The sequence below is a fragment of the Bicyclus anynana genome, chromosome 11, assembly GCF_947172395.1.
Source record: "Bicyclus anynana chromosome 11, ilBicAnyn1.1, whole genome shotgun sequence".
NCBI classification, from domain to species: Eukaryota; Metazoa; Arthropoda; class Insecta; order Lepidoptera; family Nymphalidae; genus Bicyclus; species Bicyclus anynana.
Window position 1 is genome coordinate 12,665,175 of NC_069093.1, and position 22,065 is coordinate 12,687,239.

Below are 22,065 nucleotides of genomic sequence, written 5' to 3' on the forward strand. Positions count from 1 at the left end.
TAAACAAGTTAAAACGACACCTATGTCGTTTAAAGGTGGAAAACCTACATACGAACTACCTATAGTTCGTATGTTGGTTTTCCACCTTTAATGTAGATGGCGCTAGCAGTGTGAAAAAAGCATTAAGTTCTAAAAATAAATCTAACAAAAGCCGTATGTAAAAAATATAATTAAAAAAAAATAACAAAGAATAAAATATAATGTCTTAATAATTATACTATATGTTTTTTATTTTTCACCACCCACTAGTTATTATGTGACTAAATACAGTTCATAGATAAAAAAGAAACTATTTCAAAGTTAATGCCGGCAATGATATTGCCGGTGACCGGTGTGTTTTGAGGTTATGTTTGATCCAGGCTTTTCTAATAAGAAGTACCTACGGTAAGCCTTTCAATCTCATAGTTTCGTGGTTTCGGTCTCTCCAACTTTTCGTCGAGACTTTAGAAGGAGAGGATGTATTGAGTGTCTCATTCCCTCTCATTGTGCTCCTTACTTGGTTTTCATTTTACATTTCGAAGCAAATATTAGGGTTGTGTCGTTATCGATATTTTTAGTTATCGAGAACGAATCATATTGATTTTTGTTTGAGTAAAAATTATTATCAACCGCTTTTTATAAACATAGTTAGATATATTAAATGTGAAGAAATCAAGGATGTACCTTTACCTTAACCTACGTTACTGTTATACATTTTCATTCATCATTATCAACCCATATTTGGCTCACTGCTGAGCTCGAGTCACCTCTCAGAATGAAATGGGTTAGGCTAATAGTCTACCACGCTGGCAATGCGGATTGGCAGACTTCACACACGCAGAGAATTAAGAAAATTCTCTGGTATGCAGGTTTCCTCACGAAGATTCAGGAAACACAGACTTGGGAGGGGTATTCCAAACCCTATCCGTACATATGATAAAAGAAGACGCAAAACCTTTTGTAAGAGTCCTAGGGACATCTACAACATAGGAATGAAAACCCACCCGATGACTTGCGGTGTGATGGTAAAAAGATGAAGGTGGTATGACGTCAAATAGCTCCTGATGATACAATATATAGATAGATGAATACATAATTATTAGTAATATAACTATAATTGATGTATATGTCTGTGATTTCAAAATGACTGTGTTTTCTTGTGTCTGTAGTGCTTTAGTTGTTTACCCGATTTAAAGAAGACGAAGAAGAAGAAGAAGTTTGTGTAAAACACAAACAGTCTTCTTTAAATTTTGATCTGTCTGTCTGTTTATACGGGCTTATCTCTGGAACGGCTGAACTGATTTTAATTGAACTGACTTTACCTTTAATTGGACTGGAATTTTAATTGGACGTGGAAGACAGAGGAGGTTGTTGACCAACTTAAAGGCTGCCTTTTATATGGGAATGGCTCCCTAGGTTTTTTGAAAAACTGAATTTCACTTGCATGAATTCGCGGGCGTCCGTTAGTGTTGTCAATAAAATAGGTAAACGTTGCTTATGAAGATCTCCTAAGGAGAACTGTATCATTTCCGGGTAGGTACGACTTACGCTGTGGTACATCTTTAGGCAACCCTTCACTACTTTAACAGCTATTTTAATAATTAAAATAAAGAGAAGTTAACTCATTACGAAATATCAAAAACCACTTGACGTACGAAGTTGAAATTTGGCAGACTAAGCATAAGCTACCTTAGCTTATAGGTAGTAATCATCTAGTAAGAACGGATTTTACGAGAGGACCGGATAAAAGAAGATCAAAGGGCAGACGTAGTCGTGGGCGTCCGCTAGTTTAAAACGGTGTATTGTCATCGGAGTCGATAAAAATATCGATAATCTAACCTTACAACTCTTAACCCGAGCCGTGCACCAGCCGGCCGCTGCATGATGTCATTCATCACACACTCACACATTGAACCGGTCGCCCGATCCGCGCTGTTTATATTACCAAACGATTATACCATACGCGGTGACTTCACGACAACTCGTGTTTTGTGATTTAATTTATTATTAATAGTTTAGTTAACAGTTAAAATGGCCAACAACCGGGCCGCGAAGTCTGGATTTGCCGCTGAAGCACAGCGAAAGGTAAGCTTAAAAAACTGCTTATACTTACTTGAATTTTTAAACAATAACTTAGGCGTCCTAAGCGGCACATTTTTGCTAATGTCACCTTATCGATTGGGATGCTGTGGTCCAGATATTGTACCAAGGGCTAGGCCGTGACCTACTTTTAGCGGACATCTGCGATTCCTCTGTGATATTATGGAATAGACGAGTAAGCTTGCCATACCTACGTGTATCCTGAATATTTTCTAATAAGAATAATTTGTTGCTTAGTTTTTGATTCACGGTTTACATATAAATTTAATGGCATTCTAAAACTACCTATGAGTCGTACCTATATGTACCTTTGCAAGCATCCCATGTTTTAGGTTTTATTGTTTTCACACTACCTACTTACTTGATTAAAAAATGTATGTAGGTAGATAAGTCATTGTTTTTTAGTCTATGGTAGGTATGTACATAACCTCTTCTAAATTTGAATTTAACTGTTTCTTCACTTGGAAAAATCGTTTAGAATTCTTTATCTGTTCAACCCACACTAAGAAAAAAACGCTATCAAATACGTTACATTACTCACATACACGAGGTATCCTAAAAGGTGGAACAGGTTTGAGGTTTGCTTCACAAAAAATTCGTCTACACAGAGGATACTGTACAGGGTACAGGTATACACACATAGATACAGTAGGTATATTACGAACAGTCATTTAATGACTTGACAAATTCGTTTAGAAATACCAAAAAGATATACCATATTTTTTTTTTGCATAGATTTAATATTTTTAAAGCTGTCCTACTTAATTGATAAGTACCTACCTATACTCAATGATAATTTTATACTATAGATCGGTTACGTCCCTACAAAATCACCGCAAAAAGTGAACCGAATAGACTACAACACTGAGCCTACAGAAGAAAAATTTTGTCTTTAATTCCATTTACGTATACCTATATAGTTTTTACTTTTTACACTTCCAGACCGTGCAACTCGACATTGTAGGCGATATTTTGGTATTATTTGTTTAACTAACGTTAATTGTTGACCACAGCTAACATTGAATTGACTATAAATTTCCTCTTTTGAGCGCCTCATTTTTCATGCGCTAATAACACATCTAACAGTATTTAATATCATTGCCTATACTAAGCTGAAATTTTATCGGTACCTATAGTAGGTAACTATCTACTAACGAATTAAATGAATTAGAAGATAATATCATAACGACTTATTTATTTGTCAATTATATAATTACTGAGCTATGTACCTATTACCTATTACTAAACTAATATAGTTAGTTATCCATGTTTATGTTTCATATTTTAAGTATTTTCGGAGACGTCACCTCATTTCGGAAACATAATAAAGATTGCATCCGATTATAATAGTTATTCATAAATATTCTACTAAATTAATTTACGTATCTATTATAAGTATCTATTTTTTTTAATTTTATTGTGTACCTACACTAAAAACACTAAAATTAAAGAGACTAAAAAATAAATGTAATGATTTTAGCCGGTATGTTCCCTTTTCGACCTTGAAAAAATATTAGCGAAAAATAAATCCAAAATAGTTTTTTAGAAACAACTTTTTTATTTTATAGAGGGTTTTATCATTGCTATTAATAAATTGTAAGGATCTTAATACAAAACGCATAGATTAGAAATACAAAACTTGTATTTATTTAATGAGCAATTTTATTTGTTAGAACGTAGGTAATTCAAACTTATGCTTATGCTTAATAGTAAATAGTCTAATTAGGAATACCTATTATACAAGACTAAAAGTCACCTTACTTAGCAAACTACAGGTTTCGTAAAGAATTACTGGGCTCATTTTGATGGTGTTTTTTTTTCATTACACTTGTAAGTCACCACCGATTCAATATCGATTTAAAATACATATTATTCATCCAATGAGACAGTCAAAATGTTTTCAAAATCACAACAAAAGTGCCATTTGCATTTGCGTGTTAGAAGTGTTATCATTTATCTATTGTTTAGCAATAGAATGAGTGGTAACAAAAATAATGAGCAATTAAGACTTACCTACAACAAACAAAACTATAATAAGTAGTGATGTAAGAATACCAAACATGACTAACAATTGGGACTGTGATGTGTTTGCCATAATACATGCCTGTAGGTATACAATATAACGTCAACATAATATAGCGAATTGTAATGACGAATTACATTGAAATCAAATTATTACCCACTTACCTACCGACCAGTTTAAAAAGGTTTTATGTGATTTTGAATTATGCATCATCAATACATATAAATTAAATAAAGGTGTGACTACTAAAACACAAACAAGCTTTTTTTGAAATATTCGTTTATTTGTTTATCAGGGCTAATTTTAAAAATGTAGGCTACTTTTTATCTCGGAGAAATCTATGGTTCCCGCGGGATATATGAAAAATTTCAACAAGTAACTAAGTAACGGGCGTCCGAATGAGAAGGTATTTTCGTTTATTTTATCCTTAAGGAATAATATTTAATTGGAAATAGAACATAGTATATGTATATGATAATAGTCCAAATGGGGAAAAAATATATTAAAATTGCAGAGCATGTCAATGAAAAAACTTATTTCCAAATGAAAACGATCAAGACTGCAAAAACACAATTATTATTCTATTTACAAGAAAGTAGCTTACAAGTTGTTATGATCAAAAGTTGTTCGGTCTACAGGCTTTTCACCTTTAAAGCTAAAAGAGCCTTAGTTTACGTGGGTATGTAAGCAAAGCCGTTTTGCACTTGCCATGGAAATTCCTTTGCATAATGCTCTGGCTGCCAGCCGAGGTTTTGAATTTTAAAGAAGCTGGAAGCTTTATTTACATTCATGTAGGTTATACTTGAGACAAGGATGAAACTGTTTGAAATCTTAATCCGTTCATTTAAACTGTTTAAACTCATGTGGTTTCCTGACGCCATTCGTAATCCTTCTTAAATTTCACAATTGTATGTGTACTATTTAATTATGCCATCGTTATACCAATCTAATTAGTTTTGTTAATTATTGCTATTGTTATGTCGATAAAACACGTAGGTACAGACAAGAAATAATAACCTACATATTACTGCGTTTATCAGCAGTTTCTTAGCTTGTTATTAGAATTCAACAAGAATAAAGTTATTTTTATTATGAAATGAATAAAATTAATAACAGATACGAGAAATTAAATTAATATAGAGAAGATAGAAATTTTTTTTTGGGTAATCAATTTATAACACATTTTTATGTAAGTATAAAAATATGTAAATACCCGTTTAAATTGCATCAAATGAATATTCTAGATTTATTAAGCTCTTCCATGATGATAAATTATTGAAATTATAAATCATAATCAGATTTTAATTAAATGATAAAAATATCGTCTATCATTTACAATTTAAACATCACACCTAAAAGCGACCGAACAACTTGCTATAAGATAAATTTAAATATTGCAAACAACTTAAGCATTACCAAATGCGGTCAATGGCCGTAAATGGTTCTTTTATACACAAATTCGAATGTATAGCACCTGATAACTGTATACGAGTATTACTTACTAGCGATATTTTGGAAGTTGACACACAAGTTTTTTGGTAAGAAAAATCACGTACCTGCTTACATACGTATATTTTTTGTGTTGAGTAAAAGGTGCTTTAACGTGCATCTCTTCCTGCTACACTGCAACGATGTGGGTCAAGGAGAATCAGTCAACAATTACGACCGGTTATAAACAAAATAAGAATCGTTACGCGTGGATGATGATAACTGTATAAGTGGGGTTAACACAGAGTGGCATTTTTTTAAATGATTTTTTTTCCATTAATACTGTTTGCTGTCTAAAATTATGCATAAGTGTATAATGAGCATTAAATAAAGTATACTTCGTACCTAAAATCGCCGAATTGGCAATTCCCGTACAAAGACGTGCTAGTCTATTCACTATTTTGTACTTTATTATCAATCTAATAAAATAAACATCTTCTATCTACTGTATAATTACCACCAGTAGACACCGGATGACATTTGTTACATAGAATCTTAATTTCTTAAATGTCAATTATCATACTATACGTCAACGTTAGTAAATTAGACTGGTCCATCATCTGTCTACTTCTTTAGGTTTCCTTTATTTTCTCTTCTCACCTCTATATTGGAGCAAACAAAACAAGAACTTTTTAAATCAATCAAGCCATTTCTAGTTATAGCAAGCAACATCATTACAATTAAGTATTTTTAATAAATATATAATGTAAAAAAAAGCAGATGTACCCCTCATTAACTTTCCTATCTGTAGAAAGCGTGAACATATTTTGTTCGTATAAAAATTTTTGGAGAGCTTCGGTCAGGTAGAGGTCACATGAATTCCGCAAGTTCGTTGAGCTGATTACGCACATTGTAAGACTTTTACATGTACCTACCTACCATAATCTATACTTGCCCTGACTGACATTGAATGCACATTCAAAGCACTAAGTGGAATAAATGTTATTATGTAACCTTAGCTTTCGCGGTTTTTGAAAATTCCAAATAAAATGTATGTGCTTAAAGGTTTGAAATTTAACGAAAATGTGAATGTTCATCACGCATCAAAAAACTAACGAAGAATCCTAAATCTGTGTCCTAGTATTATAGTACATTTCCTAAAATTCAAAAATTCAAACCTTTTGCACTTAAACAATAATGGAAAATGTTAAATTGAAAATTCAGTAAGCATCTCACAATTGAAATTACACTGAACAATTTACATTTAAATTATCAACACTCACGTGTTGTACGTCCATGATAATTCAAAGTAAATACTTTTGTTTAGTATTAATTTCGATTACAACAGCTGGAAGTAAAAAGAATTTAAAGTAATATTAGCCATTGCGTCATAATTTTCCATGTCTGCGACTTAAAATACGATGTTCTATGCCACAGAGACGAGAACGATGACCATTTAAGCCTAAGCGAATGCTTCAAGTAGTTTGTTTAGTTGAATTCTCCAAGGCTGACGCATAGAATGCATCAATATGACTTATTACTATGCGAATACGTCGTCAACATTTTAAATATTCAAAACATTTTAATTTAATATTATCTTTGTAATAATTTCCTAATAAGATTTAAACTGGTAAGATTTTATAAACAGTATTAGACATGACAAAGTGCTAGTTGGAACTTGAAAAATGAAACGATAAGTTTAATCCTATTGCAATGGTAAAACTTACAAACAATAACTGATTATGAATCTATGGGACTATAAAACAGTAGTGAAGTTTCCGAATTCCGTTAGGGATAATCGAAAATGGAACAGATGTTCATTTAGTGCATAAGAATTTATTTTATACTAATTCAAGACGATGACTCAGAAAAGGCACGGTTCAGTTACAACACCAAACCACGCCTTATAAGGTATGGCCTTTACGCTGAACGTATTTATATGCCTTATATATAGGCTACTTTCAAAACTCCACCATATGTTCGTGATTGACACCCAAACAAATTTCTCTTTGACAACATTCATGTCGCCTCCATTGTTAGCAAAGGCAGAATATTAAAAGGAAACGAAAGCCTTCAACACCATATGGAGAATCTACCAAATATACCATGCCTTACTTGTTTATGTCTAGCTCTATTTGATCCCTTTCCTCTGTTTTGTCTCTTGCTTTTTTGTCATCTAAAACATGTCTTAAACGAACATTAACATCTTAGCTGACAGCTTATATGTTGAAGCGTCTCCTTCTGACTCGTAGTTAAACAATTAGGAGTAAGAGAAATCATAAATTTTCACTATAACGTGTTCTAGATAATTTCTACAAATACAGTTTGTATATGTATGTGTACAAAGCTGAAATGATTGGTGCCTATTTCATACTCAACATGTGTGGCCACAAATGTAACCCGATACTCCAGCCAATATTATTGTTCTGTGCTGTCGACCTCTCGTTGATTTACGTTTGTTTTGTTTTAGTTTTACTCAAAGGTGCTACCGGGAATTTTATTTAAAGTTACACGTGACATAGCATGTTGTACATATTTAAAATGACCTAATTGTTTCGCAAATGTGATTAATGCTCGCTTTTAACGTCCTCGTGCCTTCATCTACATTCGATATGGAAGATTACTCATTATAATTAATGGATATAGTTATAATTATTATTTCAACTCATTCTGAAATTCTATTTGAAGATACTAAATCTATTGTAGGGTCCCCGTAATAACATTATCGTTTTAAGTGATTTGCTCCAATTTTAATATAATTTAATTTCATTAGTGCTTTATCAAGAAGACTTTTATTTATTTTATATAACAATTGTGTTGTTCAAAATGAATCTGTTATAAGCTCACAAGGCAGCAATTAGCCAGTTACTATATCTAAGGACTTTAATGGATTCACATGGTTCAACAAGTTGTATTTTATTGGCCGTGTCTCAACTGGCGGCCTCATATTGACCCCATTCCTGTTTCCTTTTAGAGAAAACACTGTGGATTATGTTATGTATACTTACGAGGTCTAGTTTTTCATAATTTTACATGGCATTGCAATATAAAACAGATTTAATTATTGGTATTTGAAACTGTTGATAGCTTAGAGATGACAACCGCTGTGATAAAAATCCGTTAATGCTGAGTCATCGCTATTTCGGGCTTTCGGTTGTTGCTATGAATAAGGCATACGTCTTTACCATGTACAGATTGGCAATGAAAGAACGCTTTTAACGGCACGTTGGTAATCCCTCCGACGTTGTGACCTTCGCAAGCAGCTGGCGCCAGAAATGGATTAAACATGTAATCCTATACCTACTGTGCAATGCGTTGCACCATTTAATCCGTCTGTATGCATTTGTAACTGGGTCGTGTTAGGCTTAAGTTAAATCAGCTTCAAACCATATAAATAATAATCAATGTTAATTAAATTTTAGATATCGTTTCTAGTAATGAAATTTCAAATATTTACTGATAACACGACGTTCTGTTTGCGTTATCAGGCTAATATTCATTGGAATGTAGATTCAATAATTAAATTCTTGGTTTAAGTTGTGATTCATACTTGAAAAAAAAATCATGTGCTCCATCACTATTATTTTTGTATCTATCTACGAACATTTCGTTCTTATTGATGTTCAATAAAAAGTTCAACACAGTTCTAGTGGAGTTCGTGTGCCGTAATCTTGAGTTTTTTATATAGAAATGGGCAGGTGTTACAAAAAAGTTCAAACAGGACAAAGCTAACAAGAACCACTTCCTCCGTCTTCCAACACAAATTAGATAACGCTTTGGAATATTAATGAAAGGCCCAACTATTTAACGAGGCTCTTATCTGTCAGTCCCATCAACTTGTTGCATTAAAACTTGACGTCATTGAACGTGGTACTAACAATTAAACATTATATTCATGTATTTAGGTTTGCCGAATGTTATCTCTTGCCTTAAAAATAGTTTTTATGTTATTTTTGTTTTTACAATATCTAAGACTGCCCGTTAATGCATTATCTATATTATGATATACTGTTTTTATAATAGATATGGCGTTGAAAAAAATAGTACTTTTGAAAGCACTACAATAAAATTAAAAATTCATTCAATTCGTATTAAATTTTAAACGAATTTTTTTACCTTACAAAAATCCAAAAACGAAAGCATTTTACCTTACAAAAATCCGTGTAATTACTCGAAAGTCATCGTCAATATTGATCTACAGTAACTGAAAAAGTACCAAAATTTATTTTTCTTATTAAGAACGAAGTAACTTCGAGAAACGAATGAGGATTCGGGTTAAAGGCATTCATTTTTTCTTGCTAATGTCTCGTCTGCGAAATCCTGAGTCATGTTTGAATCCTTCATCAGTTACGTCATCCTACGCATGAGTTGGTTTTCGGTATCATAGTTTCTAGAAGTTACACAATGAGCTCTTATAAGTATACATTTTAATTCACTTAGTAATAAAATTTCCAAGAATATTATTGTCACTTCATATTACTTTATAAGGAAATCATTGTTGTCCTATAGACTTGCCATAGTACGTCGTGTCATGAATATGTTAGTGTGATGTGTAACAATTACAAACAAATGGATGAACATTTTAACGTAGATAACATAGAGTAAAATTATGTTTTAAGTTTGGAATGCCGAGTTATAATATACGAGTATACCATTGCTTGCCATGAAACGGGAAGTGTTTGGTCATGCTACAAACTTAACCTAGATTTTTGATTGCATTCATTATAATTCCGTACACAAAATAGAACGAAAGGCGTGAACATAATTTTAACGAACCTTACAGCACTCGGAGTTGTTAATTTTGTACTGGTCATCAACACTATCTTTTAATTAGTTCAATTATTACATATAGACTAGAGACAGTTTTTATTTTAAGTAACGTAAAGCGTAGAATTTTAAATGCATTTTGTTTTTAGATCATATTTCATTTACATACTTGCATTAGTTTATAACCAGACTCCTCAGTTTATATTGCGATGTTGCGTGCTCGCTAAAAGGATTGGCGTGGTTTCACAAATATGACGTGATTATAGTAAATCTTTGAGCATTTGAGCACAATGCTTTTATGCAAATTATTTCAAGTTTCATATAAAAATCATGTCGTACAACCATTTGTAGGTATGTGTTTATTTTATTTCTCCCAATCGAGTTTGATTTTGTTTTCGAGTATTGATTACTACACCTTCAGTTCCTCAAATCCAAATCTCAATTATATTATTTTTTTTTATGTAATTTATGAAAATAAACAAGTTAATCTCACAAAAAAGCGTAACAAACACTTGAATGCTTAAATTTTGATATTAGTTATTTTCACTAAACCACAGAAAACATATGTACAAGTAAATAGTAGTATTCTCACTAAACCTAAAAATCAGTTCAAGGCTAGTTAAAAAAATATCATTATAAAAATCTCCAAGGTATAGCCAAAAACATTTTGTATAAGAATTCTCTTTAATTTTAGATGTTACAAAATTCAACATGTCAGAAAGTATATCCGGCATAATAGTGTTAACATTATAATTAGTGTAAAGTACAATAAGTACAAGCGTAAGGTGTGTCGGCTATATTGGATAGCTGGCATATTTGCAAAGGGTGGGCAGTGTCAACAGGCAACAGCATATAACACGCAGGTTTTATAAAAACGATGTCAAACAGCGAACTGGGGTGTGTTGAATAAATATGAAAGTCGAATGGGGTACGAACCTCAATGACTTAAACCAATATTATTACAGTTAATCCTTCACTTACTATATCATCATTATAACGACTCAATAAAACGTTTAAGGAGCCAGAGTCAAATCTTTGATGGTCGTTGGTTCGATTTCCCATTGGACTTCTGTAATAGGTACAAGTACGCCTAATTTTCCTTGATTTTAAGGAAAACAGAATTTTGTCACGTAATTATCGGCTTAAAAAGGATTTTGGCTAATGTTCTTTAAAAAAAATCGATCGCACTTGATCATTAGGTACTTTTTTTACTTTTTTTTTTGCCGGCCTCCGAGGTGCAATGGTATGCTCGGTGGATTTACAAAACGTAGTTCCTGGGTTCGATCCCCGGCTGGGCCAATTGAGATTTTCTTAATTTGTCCAGGTCTGGCTGGTGGAAGGCTTCGGCTGTGACTAGTTACCACCTTACCGGCAAAGACGTACCGCCAAGCGATTTAGCTTTCAGGTGGATGTCGCGTAGAAACCGAAAGGGGTGTGGATTTTTATCCTCCTCCTAACAAGTTAGCCCGCTACCATCTTAGACTGCATCATCACTTACCACTAGGTGAGATTGTAGTCAACTTGTAAGGAATAAAATAAACAAACTTATTATATTAAAGTCTATATAAAAGTGCCATTCAATCTAAATATGGGTATTTGCAATTTTTTATATAAATCCTTATTTTCCTTAACCAATACATGTTTGTCGTGTAGGTACTTTGAAGTTAAGACCATGCACATCAGTTCTTGAATTACATTGACCCACATTTATTGCCAACTTACTGTTAAACTTAACACGAATTTTGCATTATTTAAACAATATTTATTTGTATCTGCCTATAGTTAGCCTGTATAGCTTCGAATCATGAGGTTCGAGTTCACGGAGTCTATGAAAATCGAGCTTTTCTCTCTTCGAAAATATTTAAATGAACACCTGGGTAATAAATAAGTACTTAGTTGCTGTGCCCGTGCCTTGGATTCATCATTAACAACCCATAATCGGCTCACTGTTGAACACGAGTCTCTTCTCAGAATGTTATCTATGATATCCACTGGGCTATCACATCTCTCTGCCTTGGATTATTGTTATAATATACTCGTAGTCTAATGTTATCACTAAAAACCCGCGAAAGAATAGCGTGGTGCATGTAATCTCCAAATCCACTATCAGTCTGTATGTTAGGAAGAAGGAAGCCTATTCCCTAATAGCCTTAAAATCATTCTGATAATATATTTTTTTTTATTTAATACTCTTTATTTATAGACCATATTAATTAAAAAAAAGAAACAAGCAAAACAGAAACATAAGAAGTAGAATACAAAAGGCGGTCTTACCGCTTAGTAGCGACCAGGCAACCTTAGGCTTAGGAACTGATGATGAGGGATGGTTTTCTCTATTTTCACATCCATCGTCTTATGAATACTAACATTTCTAGAATATCTAGAATTTAAGATCCCTATAATCATTGAATGATTGTCATGAACATTTTAATACAGAAGCAAACCGTTTAGTTAAGCGATAACATTCAGTAGGAAATACATTTATAGGCACCTCGGTTTAGTAAATACAACCCGTTGAAGGTCATTGAGATAAGCACTAAGTCTAACTGAATGACCGTAACAGCTATGTAATATTTATAGTTTTAATTATAGTTAGTATTAGCGGCAATCCACGGCGTGAAATTCCGTTTTTTAACCGACTTCCAAAAAGGAGGAGCAAGAAATAACTTCTTACCTATGTCCTACCTTCTGATCAGTTTGCGATGCCAATTCAGTGTCATGTTTTAATTAAAGCCGTTTCTGAAAGAACCACAGAAATTTTGTAATTTAAACGGCTTGAATTAAAACATCACTGGCTTGGCACCGCCTTCATACTGATCAGAAGGTAGGACATAGGTAAGAAGTTATTTCTTGCTTTTTAGTTTAGGTTAATTTTTGAAATGGAAGTCGGTTGAATTTTTTTTATTAAAAATTTTTCATACTGAAGGATCCATAGATTTTAGTCTATCTATGTTTAGCTCCAAAGTACAATTTATCATCATCTTCATCATCAAAATTCAAAAATCATTTATTTCAAGTAACCTGTTTACAAGCACTTTTGATATGTCAGTTGACTATTTGTAAAGATTCGACCAACGGTTCGGAAGGCAGGTTCTGCTGAGAAGGAACTGGCAAGAAACTCAACAGTTGCTCTTCAAAAAAATCATACAATGTTATAATTTACAATTGATGACAACAGCAATTTGTAAGACGTGTTTTTTGCATTCTCTTACCATGGCACGTGGCCCATTTCTTTGGTCAGTCCTTTATAACCTTATAGTAAAAATTAATCCTAATAGGTATTTAAACCAAGGCAAAATTAAAAGCCTACCTAATAAAGAAAAAAACGTCCCTAGAAATCCTAGTCATCCAGTATCCACGTTACCTACACTACAAGTACTTATAATAAACATCTTATCATCACTTTTTATGAATATTCATATTCAATACACCTTCGTATTTTAATAGACAGGTTCAGCTTTTAATGAGATGTTTCCACTTTAGAGCACTCCGCAGTTTACTACTCCGCAAAACCCGGAATAGAGTGCCTGTCTATATTATCTATGGTATGGTATGCAATGTATGGGTAGGTATGTAGTAAAAGGGGACGCGCCAGACGGGTGATTAGCTCTACTTTTTATGGCCCATTCTAACCCTGATTCCATTAATCTCCGCGAATTCTATTGCTTCATTAAGTAAGGACGACATCGGCATATAAATCTCGATTTTTTTTTGTTACACGGCTATGACGAAGCTAAAAGGATGCATTATAATTTTAGAAATAGAGTTTTATAATTATAACCCATCGTGTATAACCACGACGATGTATGTATGTTTTTATTTTCTTCGAACCGCGTGAACTGCTCATCCGATTTTGATTAATTAGGTGTTTATATATTATATATTATGGTCCGGATAATATTGGCTATATTTTACTCGTAACCGACAACAATAGAGGGATTCGATTTTAGCTGAAAGTTCCGATTTTTTCCCTAATCGGATTTACAGGTTTTTGAATTTTTTTTCTTGTTTCAATTTCCTCTACCTTGAAATTTTGTAGATGTAGGTATAGATACTATGAAATTGCGTGAGATTGATATCTGAATTTGCAACATAGAGAGCTCTAGGTAAAACGTTTATGTCTTCACATACTGAATAACTATCGTCTGTCTTCATCAAAGTTGTTAGTCTTCATGAAACTGCTAAGTCTAGAAAGCTGAAACTAGAAATGTCTTGTCTATATAGATACGAATTTAATTATTAAGAGGAATTAAGTTTGAATTAAAATAATCCTTTTAATTCTTTTTCTAGAAAGGAAAAACATGAAAATTACTTTATTTATACTTTCACCGTTTATTATTTTACATCATTTATGACTTGCCTCGTCTGACGACTGAAGAGCTGAGCATTTTTACGCAAAATACAGTTCAACGCCAATGATGTTAAATACTGTTAGATATGTTACTAGGTCATGAAAAATGAGACAGGACGTTGTCGCGTGGGTTCGTCGGCTTTTCGCGGATAATAGCAAAATAAATAAATTATTATATATTCATGAAGAACTTCCGCAAAGTAACGCCTGCTTAACATCCAACTATGAGTGTTTTTTTAAAAAAGTCCGATTTTAATCGTCTATTCTATTAAATGTTAATACTAGTTTATAAAACAAAGACAGTTAGAGCGTCATAGCAAACCTATTGAATGATGACGATTATCGCCTAGCATTTATTTGCGGGGCTTCATTTTATATCCACAAGTACAATACAATAACTGACTAGCGCATTCGTTTTAAATCCACTACAAGCGTTGTTCAATATTTTTGTTTCTTTTATTGAGAAAGAAAACCATAAGAAACTTAACATAATTTATCCTAATAGCTATAGGTACAAATATTGTCCATGTGGAATGGTGGCAAGAATACTGACGGCAATTTTCCGTGTTGAATCTATACTTAATATTATAAAGCTGAAGAGTTTGTTTGTTTGTTTGATTGAACGCGCTAATCTCAGGAACTACTGGTCCGATTTGAAAAATTGTTTTAGTGTTAGATAGCCCATTTATCGAGGAAGGCTAAAGGCTATATATAGCCACCATTATAAGTTCTACATCGCACGCTCTTTACTGAGTCAACACTGAAAATTTACGAGTACCTAAAACAACATTAATTTCTAGATTGAAAAGTTACCTTTTTAGGTAGGTAAGTTTTAAAAACTTACTTCCAAAGTAGACAAACTTACGAGTATACTTACGAGTTGTTGTTGTTGAGAGTTGTTGAGAGAAATGTTTTAGAAATTGATTTCCTTTTTTCCAGATAAACAGCAAATACAGCGAAGAGCTGGCAGAGGAGTGCCTGGTGTGGATCCGGGAGATCACTGGCGAACCTGAGAATGTGTCTGGTGACATGGACAACTTCTACGAAGTGCTTAAAGACGGGACGCTGCTTTGCAAGTCAGTATTAAAAAATATATAATTGATTGAATTCATCATACCTTTTTTTACAAGTTAGCCCTTGACTACAATCTCACCTGATGCTAAGTGATGATGTAATCTAAGATGGAAGCGGACTAACTTGTTAGGAGGAGGATGAAAATCCACACCCCTTTCGGTTTCTACACGATATCGTACCGGAACTTTAATCGCTTGGCGGTACGTCTCTAAGGACCATTCCACCTAGTTCCCGTGGTGTCTTTACAGTGTCCCTCCCCACTCAAACCTTCCTGTAGCCTTCGTGAACCTAACAATATCCCATAAGGTGAGATTCGTCAGGTCTGCTTCATTTAATGTATCCTTACCTAGTAACTCCCACCTTACCAGCGCGAACATGGGACACTCAGCTATGAAGTGATAGCTGGTCTCCTCCTCACCACAGCCTGGACATGATGTGTCTTCTATGATTTCAATTATCTTCGTGTGTCTATTGAGCAGACAATGTCTAGTTGTCATGCCTGCTAACAGTGCTATCTGCGAGAATCCCAGATCCGACAGAAAACCTTCTAAATGAAAACGAAAACGAAGCATTTTCAGAACACGTTGACGATGACGATACGCCGTCATCTTCTTTGCGTCATCGGGACGTTGCTTCTAGTCACTTTTTGGTTTAAAAAGTTTTATCTTTTTTTGCTTTTTTTGAGAATATTCCCTAATTAACCGGAATGACTGATAAGAGTGAATACGACAACAGTCCAACGGGAAAGGATCATACCAACAGAACAAACAACGCTAAAAGCCCATTTATCTTACCCTTGATCTTTCAGTCTTGAATCTGGTTCTCTCCGTTTATTGTGGAGAATAGAAATTCCTAATGAATTGGGTTTGGTGCTACATGCCAGAGCATTTATATAAAAACTTGGTATATTTCAATATTTGAACACTGTAATTTAAATACAAGCGTCTAATACTTAAAACGTCATGAAAATCATTCTGTTAGAAACTGACATTACAAATTCCTCAGCAAGTGGTTCCTATTACAAACACTGAATACATATAAATCGCCGGATCGTGATCTGTCGTTGCTAGTCTTGTCTGTTTCTGCATCACCTACGACGCTGTTTGACGTATTTATTTAGCAACGCGCTACGTGCAGATAAGGGCCCCTAGTCAAGTTACAGGTTGATTCTCTTTCTATAAACTCTAACGGTTGGTATATGGAGCTCCGGAGGCAAAAGGAAAATACATTAAGCACTGTTCCATTTATTAATAGGCAAAATATAGTGAACAGCAGATCACTTGAAAAGAAAAGAGAATGACAGATAATATGATTCGTGTCGATGTTAAATTAACAATATCCTATATTCTGCTACATTCCAACACTGCTAACGCTTCAAAACCCCAAAAATGTTCTATGGAAAACGGTTTACAGGATGATCAACCTATCTATCTACAACCTATCGATAACAAATGTCATTCCCATATTTTTTTTAGTTTTCGAAGCGATAGCATTTTTAAAAAGAGAATTTGACGTGTAACTTGGCTGCACAAGGTTCGAGCCCGAGGTAATGGCGCTGTCCTATTTGCATAGTAAACAACTTCGCATGCGGTGTTTCAATGAAAGTTTTCCATCTCACGTTCATCTGGCAGGTTTTAAAGGTAGATAAATTTGCCTTGTGCCTAAAATGCTAGTTTTATTGATTATCCATTTTCTTCGTTATAACTAAGGTCAAATGATGATCTTGACGAACAGTTGAATGACTTTGGCAATTGCCAAATTCAGAGTCTGTTCGGTACCATGAGCCGCAATCATGGTAATGACGGACACCACCAAGCATTTTGTGCATCGATGCCAAACTTTTCGATTGCTTTATTGATCATTCGTTTTCTTGGTTTTCTTAGTAAGTACCTCTACGATTTTGGGTACGGCTGCCAAATCAGGCTATGTGCGGTAGCTTTATTGATCATCCGTTTTTCTAGAGATGACATCCAGGATTTTACTCGTAATGCAGTTACCAAATTCAGGCTTTGTTCGGTTCAGGCTTTATTGGTCATTCGTTTTCTTGGTGGAATTTTAACTTTAGAGTTTTTACCGAATCATTTCACTATGGCTTCAAATGATTTTATGCTTGTCGCGTACCAGCTGAGGTTTTTAGCTCAGGAAGTTCGTCGGCCACTAGTTATCCGTGAATCTTGTCTGCACACTGTACCGTTCGATATTTGTCGAAGACACTTCTAATTCTTTTTTGTATTGTTTCAGACTCTCTAACCAGCTCCAGCCCGGCACAATCAAGAAGATAAACGAATCCAAGATGGCGTTCAAGTGCATGGAGAACATCAACGCGTTCCTGGAGTCAGCGAAGAATTTCGGCGTGCCAGCGCAAGAAACCTTCCAAACTGTCGACCTTTGGGAGAGACAGAATCTTAATTCTGTTGTCATTTGCCTGCAATCTCTTGGAAGAAAGGTATAGCATCTCTTCATCATCTTGTATCTAGGTAGATTTATATGGTTGAGGAATTTATGGTCTTTCTACAACATTCTTAGCCGATTTTAAGTATTTACTCCAAAGAATAAGAATCAAAATCAAGAACAAGAACCCTTCACACAAAAGCTCACGTTCTTCAGATGCTTTGATCACCTTACGCAGCAATTGTTTGCACGCTCTAGTGCTGCTTACATTAAGCGAGAATACTTGGAAAATTCCAAAGAATCATCGCGATCTTAGACAGAACAACGAACGAATGTTATGTCTCTGCTTACACTAAAAGAAGTTAAGGGAGTGACTATAAATGCGCCTTTAGCTTACTGACTAATAAATTCACGTTTTGTCTGCTCAGTGCGCGGTTAGTTTCGATCCTATCCAGAAATTTGGTACCAAAACGTCCATGTTAGTTTTAATTTATAAATCAAACTTAGATTATTTATATTAATGAAATCAATTGTATATTTTCAGGCCGGTAACTACGGCAAGCCATCCATAGGTCCCAAAGAAGCCGAGAAGAACGTAAGAAACTTTACGGAAGAACAACTGAGGGCTGGTCAAGGAGTTATCTCTCTACAATATGGCTCCAACAAGGGAGCCACCCAGAGCGGAATCAACTTTGGAAATACAAGACATATGTAAACAATTGTTTAGAACTCAAAAAGTCATGTTATCCTTTTCTTGCACATAAGTCAGACGTTGTTGTAGAAAAGGATAACTACTTTTTGACCGTACACCATCGATATACACTTCTAAAAGGACGAGATTTTGGCATTGAATTACTATGTACTAGAGTAAACACTACTCAACACTTCTGCGTAGCCTTCAACTGCGGTGATATCGCTGCACTAGTTTCTCGCTATCTTGCTATGATGAGCAAAACATGTAAGCGCCACGTAATTCGGCATGTTTTGGTCGCTAGAAAACTATATTCTATAATGTTGCGACATGATTTTTGTATGGAACTGCTTCTCTAGTAGTACATAGTATCTCAATGGATTTTGGTAACAAATTTTATTAATAAGCGTACAATTCATTCCTAGATTATTTCAAGTGTGTACGTAAGAATACATGTAATTTTTTTTTTTTTTTTGGAAAAGTGTAATTGATATTAAGCTCTGTACTTATGAAGTAATAATTACTTAAAGTACGTTTTAAGGACCATTGCAGTTAACTCGAGTGGAATCTCTAAGTAAAATGTTATTATATTGTTGCTGTAAGTCACTCGTTCAAAATAATATAGCATTTAGATTAATCATTCCCAATTCATTCCGTATTTTTCAATTTATTTTTAATTTCTTATTGATATGTACAAAAGTATCGAACTTGGTGTTGAGAATTCAATTTTTTTTTTGGATTTTGATAAAAATCATTTCCATTTAGTATTTTAGTTTTGTGCCAATTGAAATTTTTGGAAATATTTTTTTATATAGTAATTTAAACTGTTCAGTAATATTAAATATTGATGACTGTAGTTCATTTATGATGAATTATAATAATATATTTACAATTTCGATAAATTGTGCCTTCCTTGTCCCATAGGGACTTTTTTCTCCGGAGGTGACTAACTTCGTTATTACTGGGAGTTTCCCGGTAATGTTATTTATTAAAATTAAACTATTCATTCCATAATAATAATTATTATATTTATTGTGTTAGTACACTGTGATTAACGATTTTTATAAATACATTCTATTCTTATAGTTATTGTATTTTGACGATGCGTAAGATTTTTTTGTGAGTAAGTTTCATGAAGCACTTACTTTGTGGAAGTACGTAGAATAAAATAAGTAATGTGAAAATAATTGAGTTTTCTTTCAAAATTCGTTCTTAACACTCCTGATAGTTCGCGGGAGCCGGGAGGGGGATAGCAATGCCCCGCGCGCACGACTTCACACCCGCGCAGTCCTACCCCTGCCGTGCCCGTGGCCGCGTCTATGAGCCACCGCGACATTTATATGTCCAATAAAAGGAATCGCTTAGCTATATTAAAAATTATATGATATATATGTATATATCTAGGTACTTACTGATTTTAATGGGATTATTAAGTTGTTTTTTTGCCTTACATTTTAAATATAACCAATATTCCCACAACAATAGGCACAACAATAGTATACGGGCGGGAATTGAACTCACGACCTGTCAGCGACTCCGGCCCCTTTACCATGGAGCTGTTGATGATTTTTGCCACATTCATAGCCTCATAGGTTATTAATAAGATGTTTTTATGGGCCACACGCAAGGATTTTTATGGGGGCTAGGGGAAAATGACGTTCATGATTATCACCCTTGTAGAGGGACAGACCTACCTCCTTAAAGTAGAGGGGATATAGAGGTTAAAAACACCAGGCCAATACAATGCGGGTTAGCGATGGCGGTTAAATAACAAACGGATAGGACATCCGAAACAAAACAACTATTATATTTTACACTAGGAGACGCCGCGTGGTTTCACGCTCGTGGTTCCTGTTCCCGTAGGAAAACGGGGATAAAATATAGCCTATAGCACTCGGGGATAGTGTAGCTTCCCAACAGTGAAAGAATTTTTCAAATCGGAGTTTAAAAGTTCCAGAGCCTATTCAAAACATACAAACAAACAATCAAATCTTTCCTCTGTATAATATTAGTATAGATAAGTTGTGACTTATGTATAAGTAGACCTGGTTTCGGATTTGTATAAAATAATGAGAAACTTGTGTGGGTTCATCTATTTTTATTTAATCCTTTTAAAGCTGTGGAATTACATAATTATAAAATCATTCGTTTGTAGGTTATCTGTAGCATGTACCTACCTGCATTAGAATGATAAAAAATGTACGTATATTATTACCTACTTATATAGTATCGGAGACTAATGTAAGCTCAGACTAAATACTGTCGGTCCAAACCTAACCGACAGAAAATACTGTCGGTTAGGTTTGGAAGATAAGGGCGGTTGGAAGTTGAAATTATAGAGGTAATTTCCTAGCTGCGCCATCTATTGGAAAATTCTCAAACCTTGTAGAATAGTCACAGATCAAAATGCATTAAATCACAGTTACCTACTATTGTTATAATATTATTATTTCAATAAGGATAATTTATAGAAAACTAAAAGAAAAATCAGCTCGCGAATTTTGACGCTACGCCATCTGTCAGAAAACTAGAAAATCATGACGTAAAACCAGTGACTAACTAAAAGTTGCTTTCAGTCTAGTACTACAAGTTAGTTTAATGATATTAAAACAGATGTCGCTGTTTTCATGTGATTGCATAAATACTCTTTACACTATAGTAGGGGAGCCCGGGATGCTAAATTTGCAGTTACTCGAGCGTCATTGAGACCGATTACATTTGGTAGATTAAATTATAGGAAGAATAAATGGTTATTTACTTTTTCCGCTTTTAGCGGTGGAAAAAAAAACTACAGACTTTAAAAACAATTTTTATTACTTTGGCTTACTGAAATTGTAAGAAAATTTTAGCGATTAATTAGGAGATTATTTCCTTAAAAATAAGTAAAAAATTAATCGCACTCGTACCTCGAGCACTAAAATATAAGGGTTTAATTTTGTAACTTTGAAACCCTCCCATTCCATTACGTTACGCTCAAATCGTCAGATTTTCGAAATGTGCAGTTTTTAGCTATCAACTCACCTACCTTATCTTAATCTGACGTGCTGGTTGAGTATTTATGAAGTTTTTTTTGGTTGGTCTAAACGTACCCACCAATATTAAGGGCTCATACTTGATGGAGGTACTCGACAAAGTGTAAGGTATAGTCCCTTATGTTTATCTGCCACGCTCGAGTAACTGCAAAAATTCCCTCTTCGGCTCCTCTACCACTAGCGGCACTAATGGATACGAAAGCTATGAACCGCGAATATTCGTGGGCCA

At 34.1% G+C, this 22,065-nt stretch overlaps 1 protein-coding gene across 1 annotated transcript; it reads left to right on the forward strand.

The window, feature by feature from the left end:
- The first annotated feature begins 1,864 nt into the window (after positions 1 to 1,864).
- Positions 1,865 to 19,991, forward strand: LOC112053377 (myophilin). The gene is made up of 4 exons (XM_024092778.2): positions 1,865 to 2,064; positions 15,588 to 15,724; positions 17,964 to 18,168; positions 18,658 to 19,991. Exons 1-4 carry the CDS (start codon positions 2,011 to 2,013, stop codon positions 18,826 to 18,828), a joined length of 567 nt encoding a protein of 188 aa, XP_023948546.2. The 5' UTR covers positions 1,865 to 2,010; the 3' UTR covers positions 18,829 to 19,991.
- Positions 19,992 to 22,065: the final 2,074 nt, after the last annotated feature.

Bases quoted from the DNA above. Each gene is read 5' to 3' on its own strand.
- LOC112053377 (XM_024092778.2), top strand. From the start codon at position 2,011: ATGGCCAACAACCGGGCCGCGAAGTCTGGATTTGCCGCTGAAGCACAG. The intron at 2,065-15,587 runs GTAAGCTTAAAA...CCTTTTTTCCAG, and splicing joins CCGCTGAAGCACAGCGAAAG to ATAAACAGCAAATACAGCGA. The intron at 15,725-17,963 runs GTCAGTATTAAA...GTATTGTTTCAG, and splicing joins GACGGGACGCTGCTTTGCAA to ACTCTCTAACCAGCTCCAGC.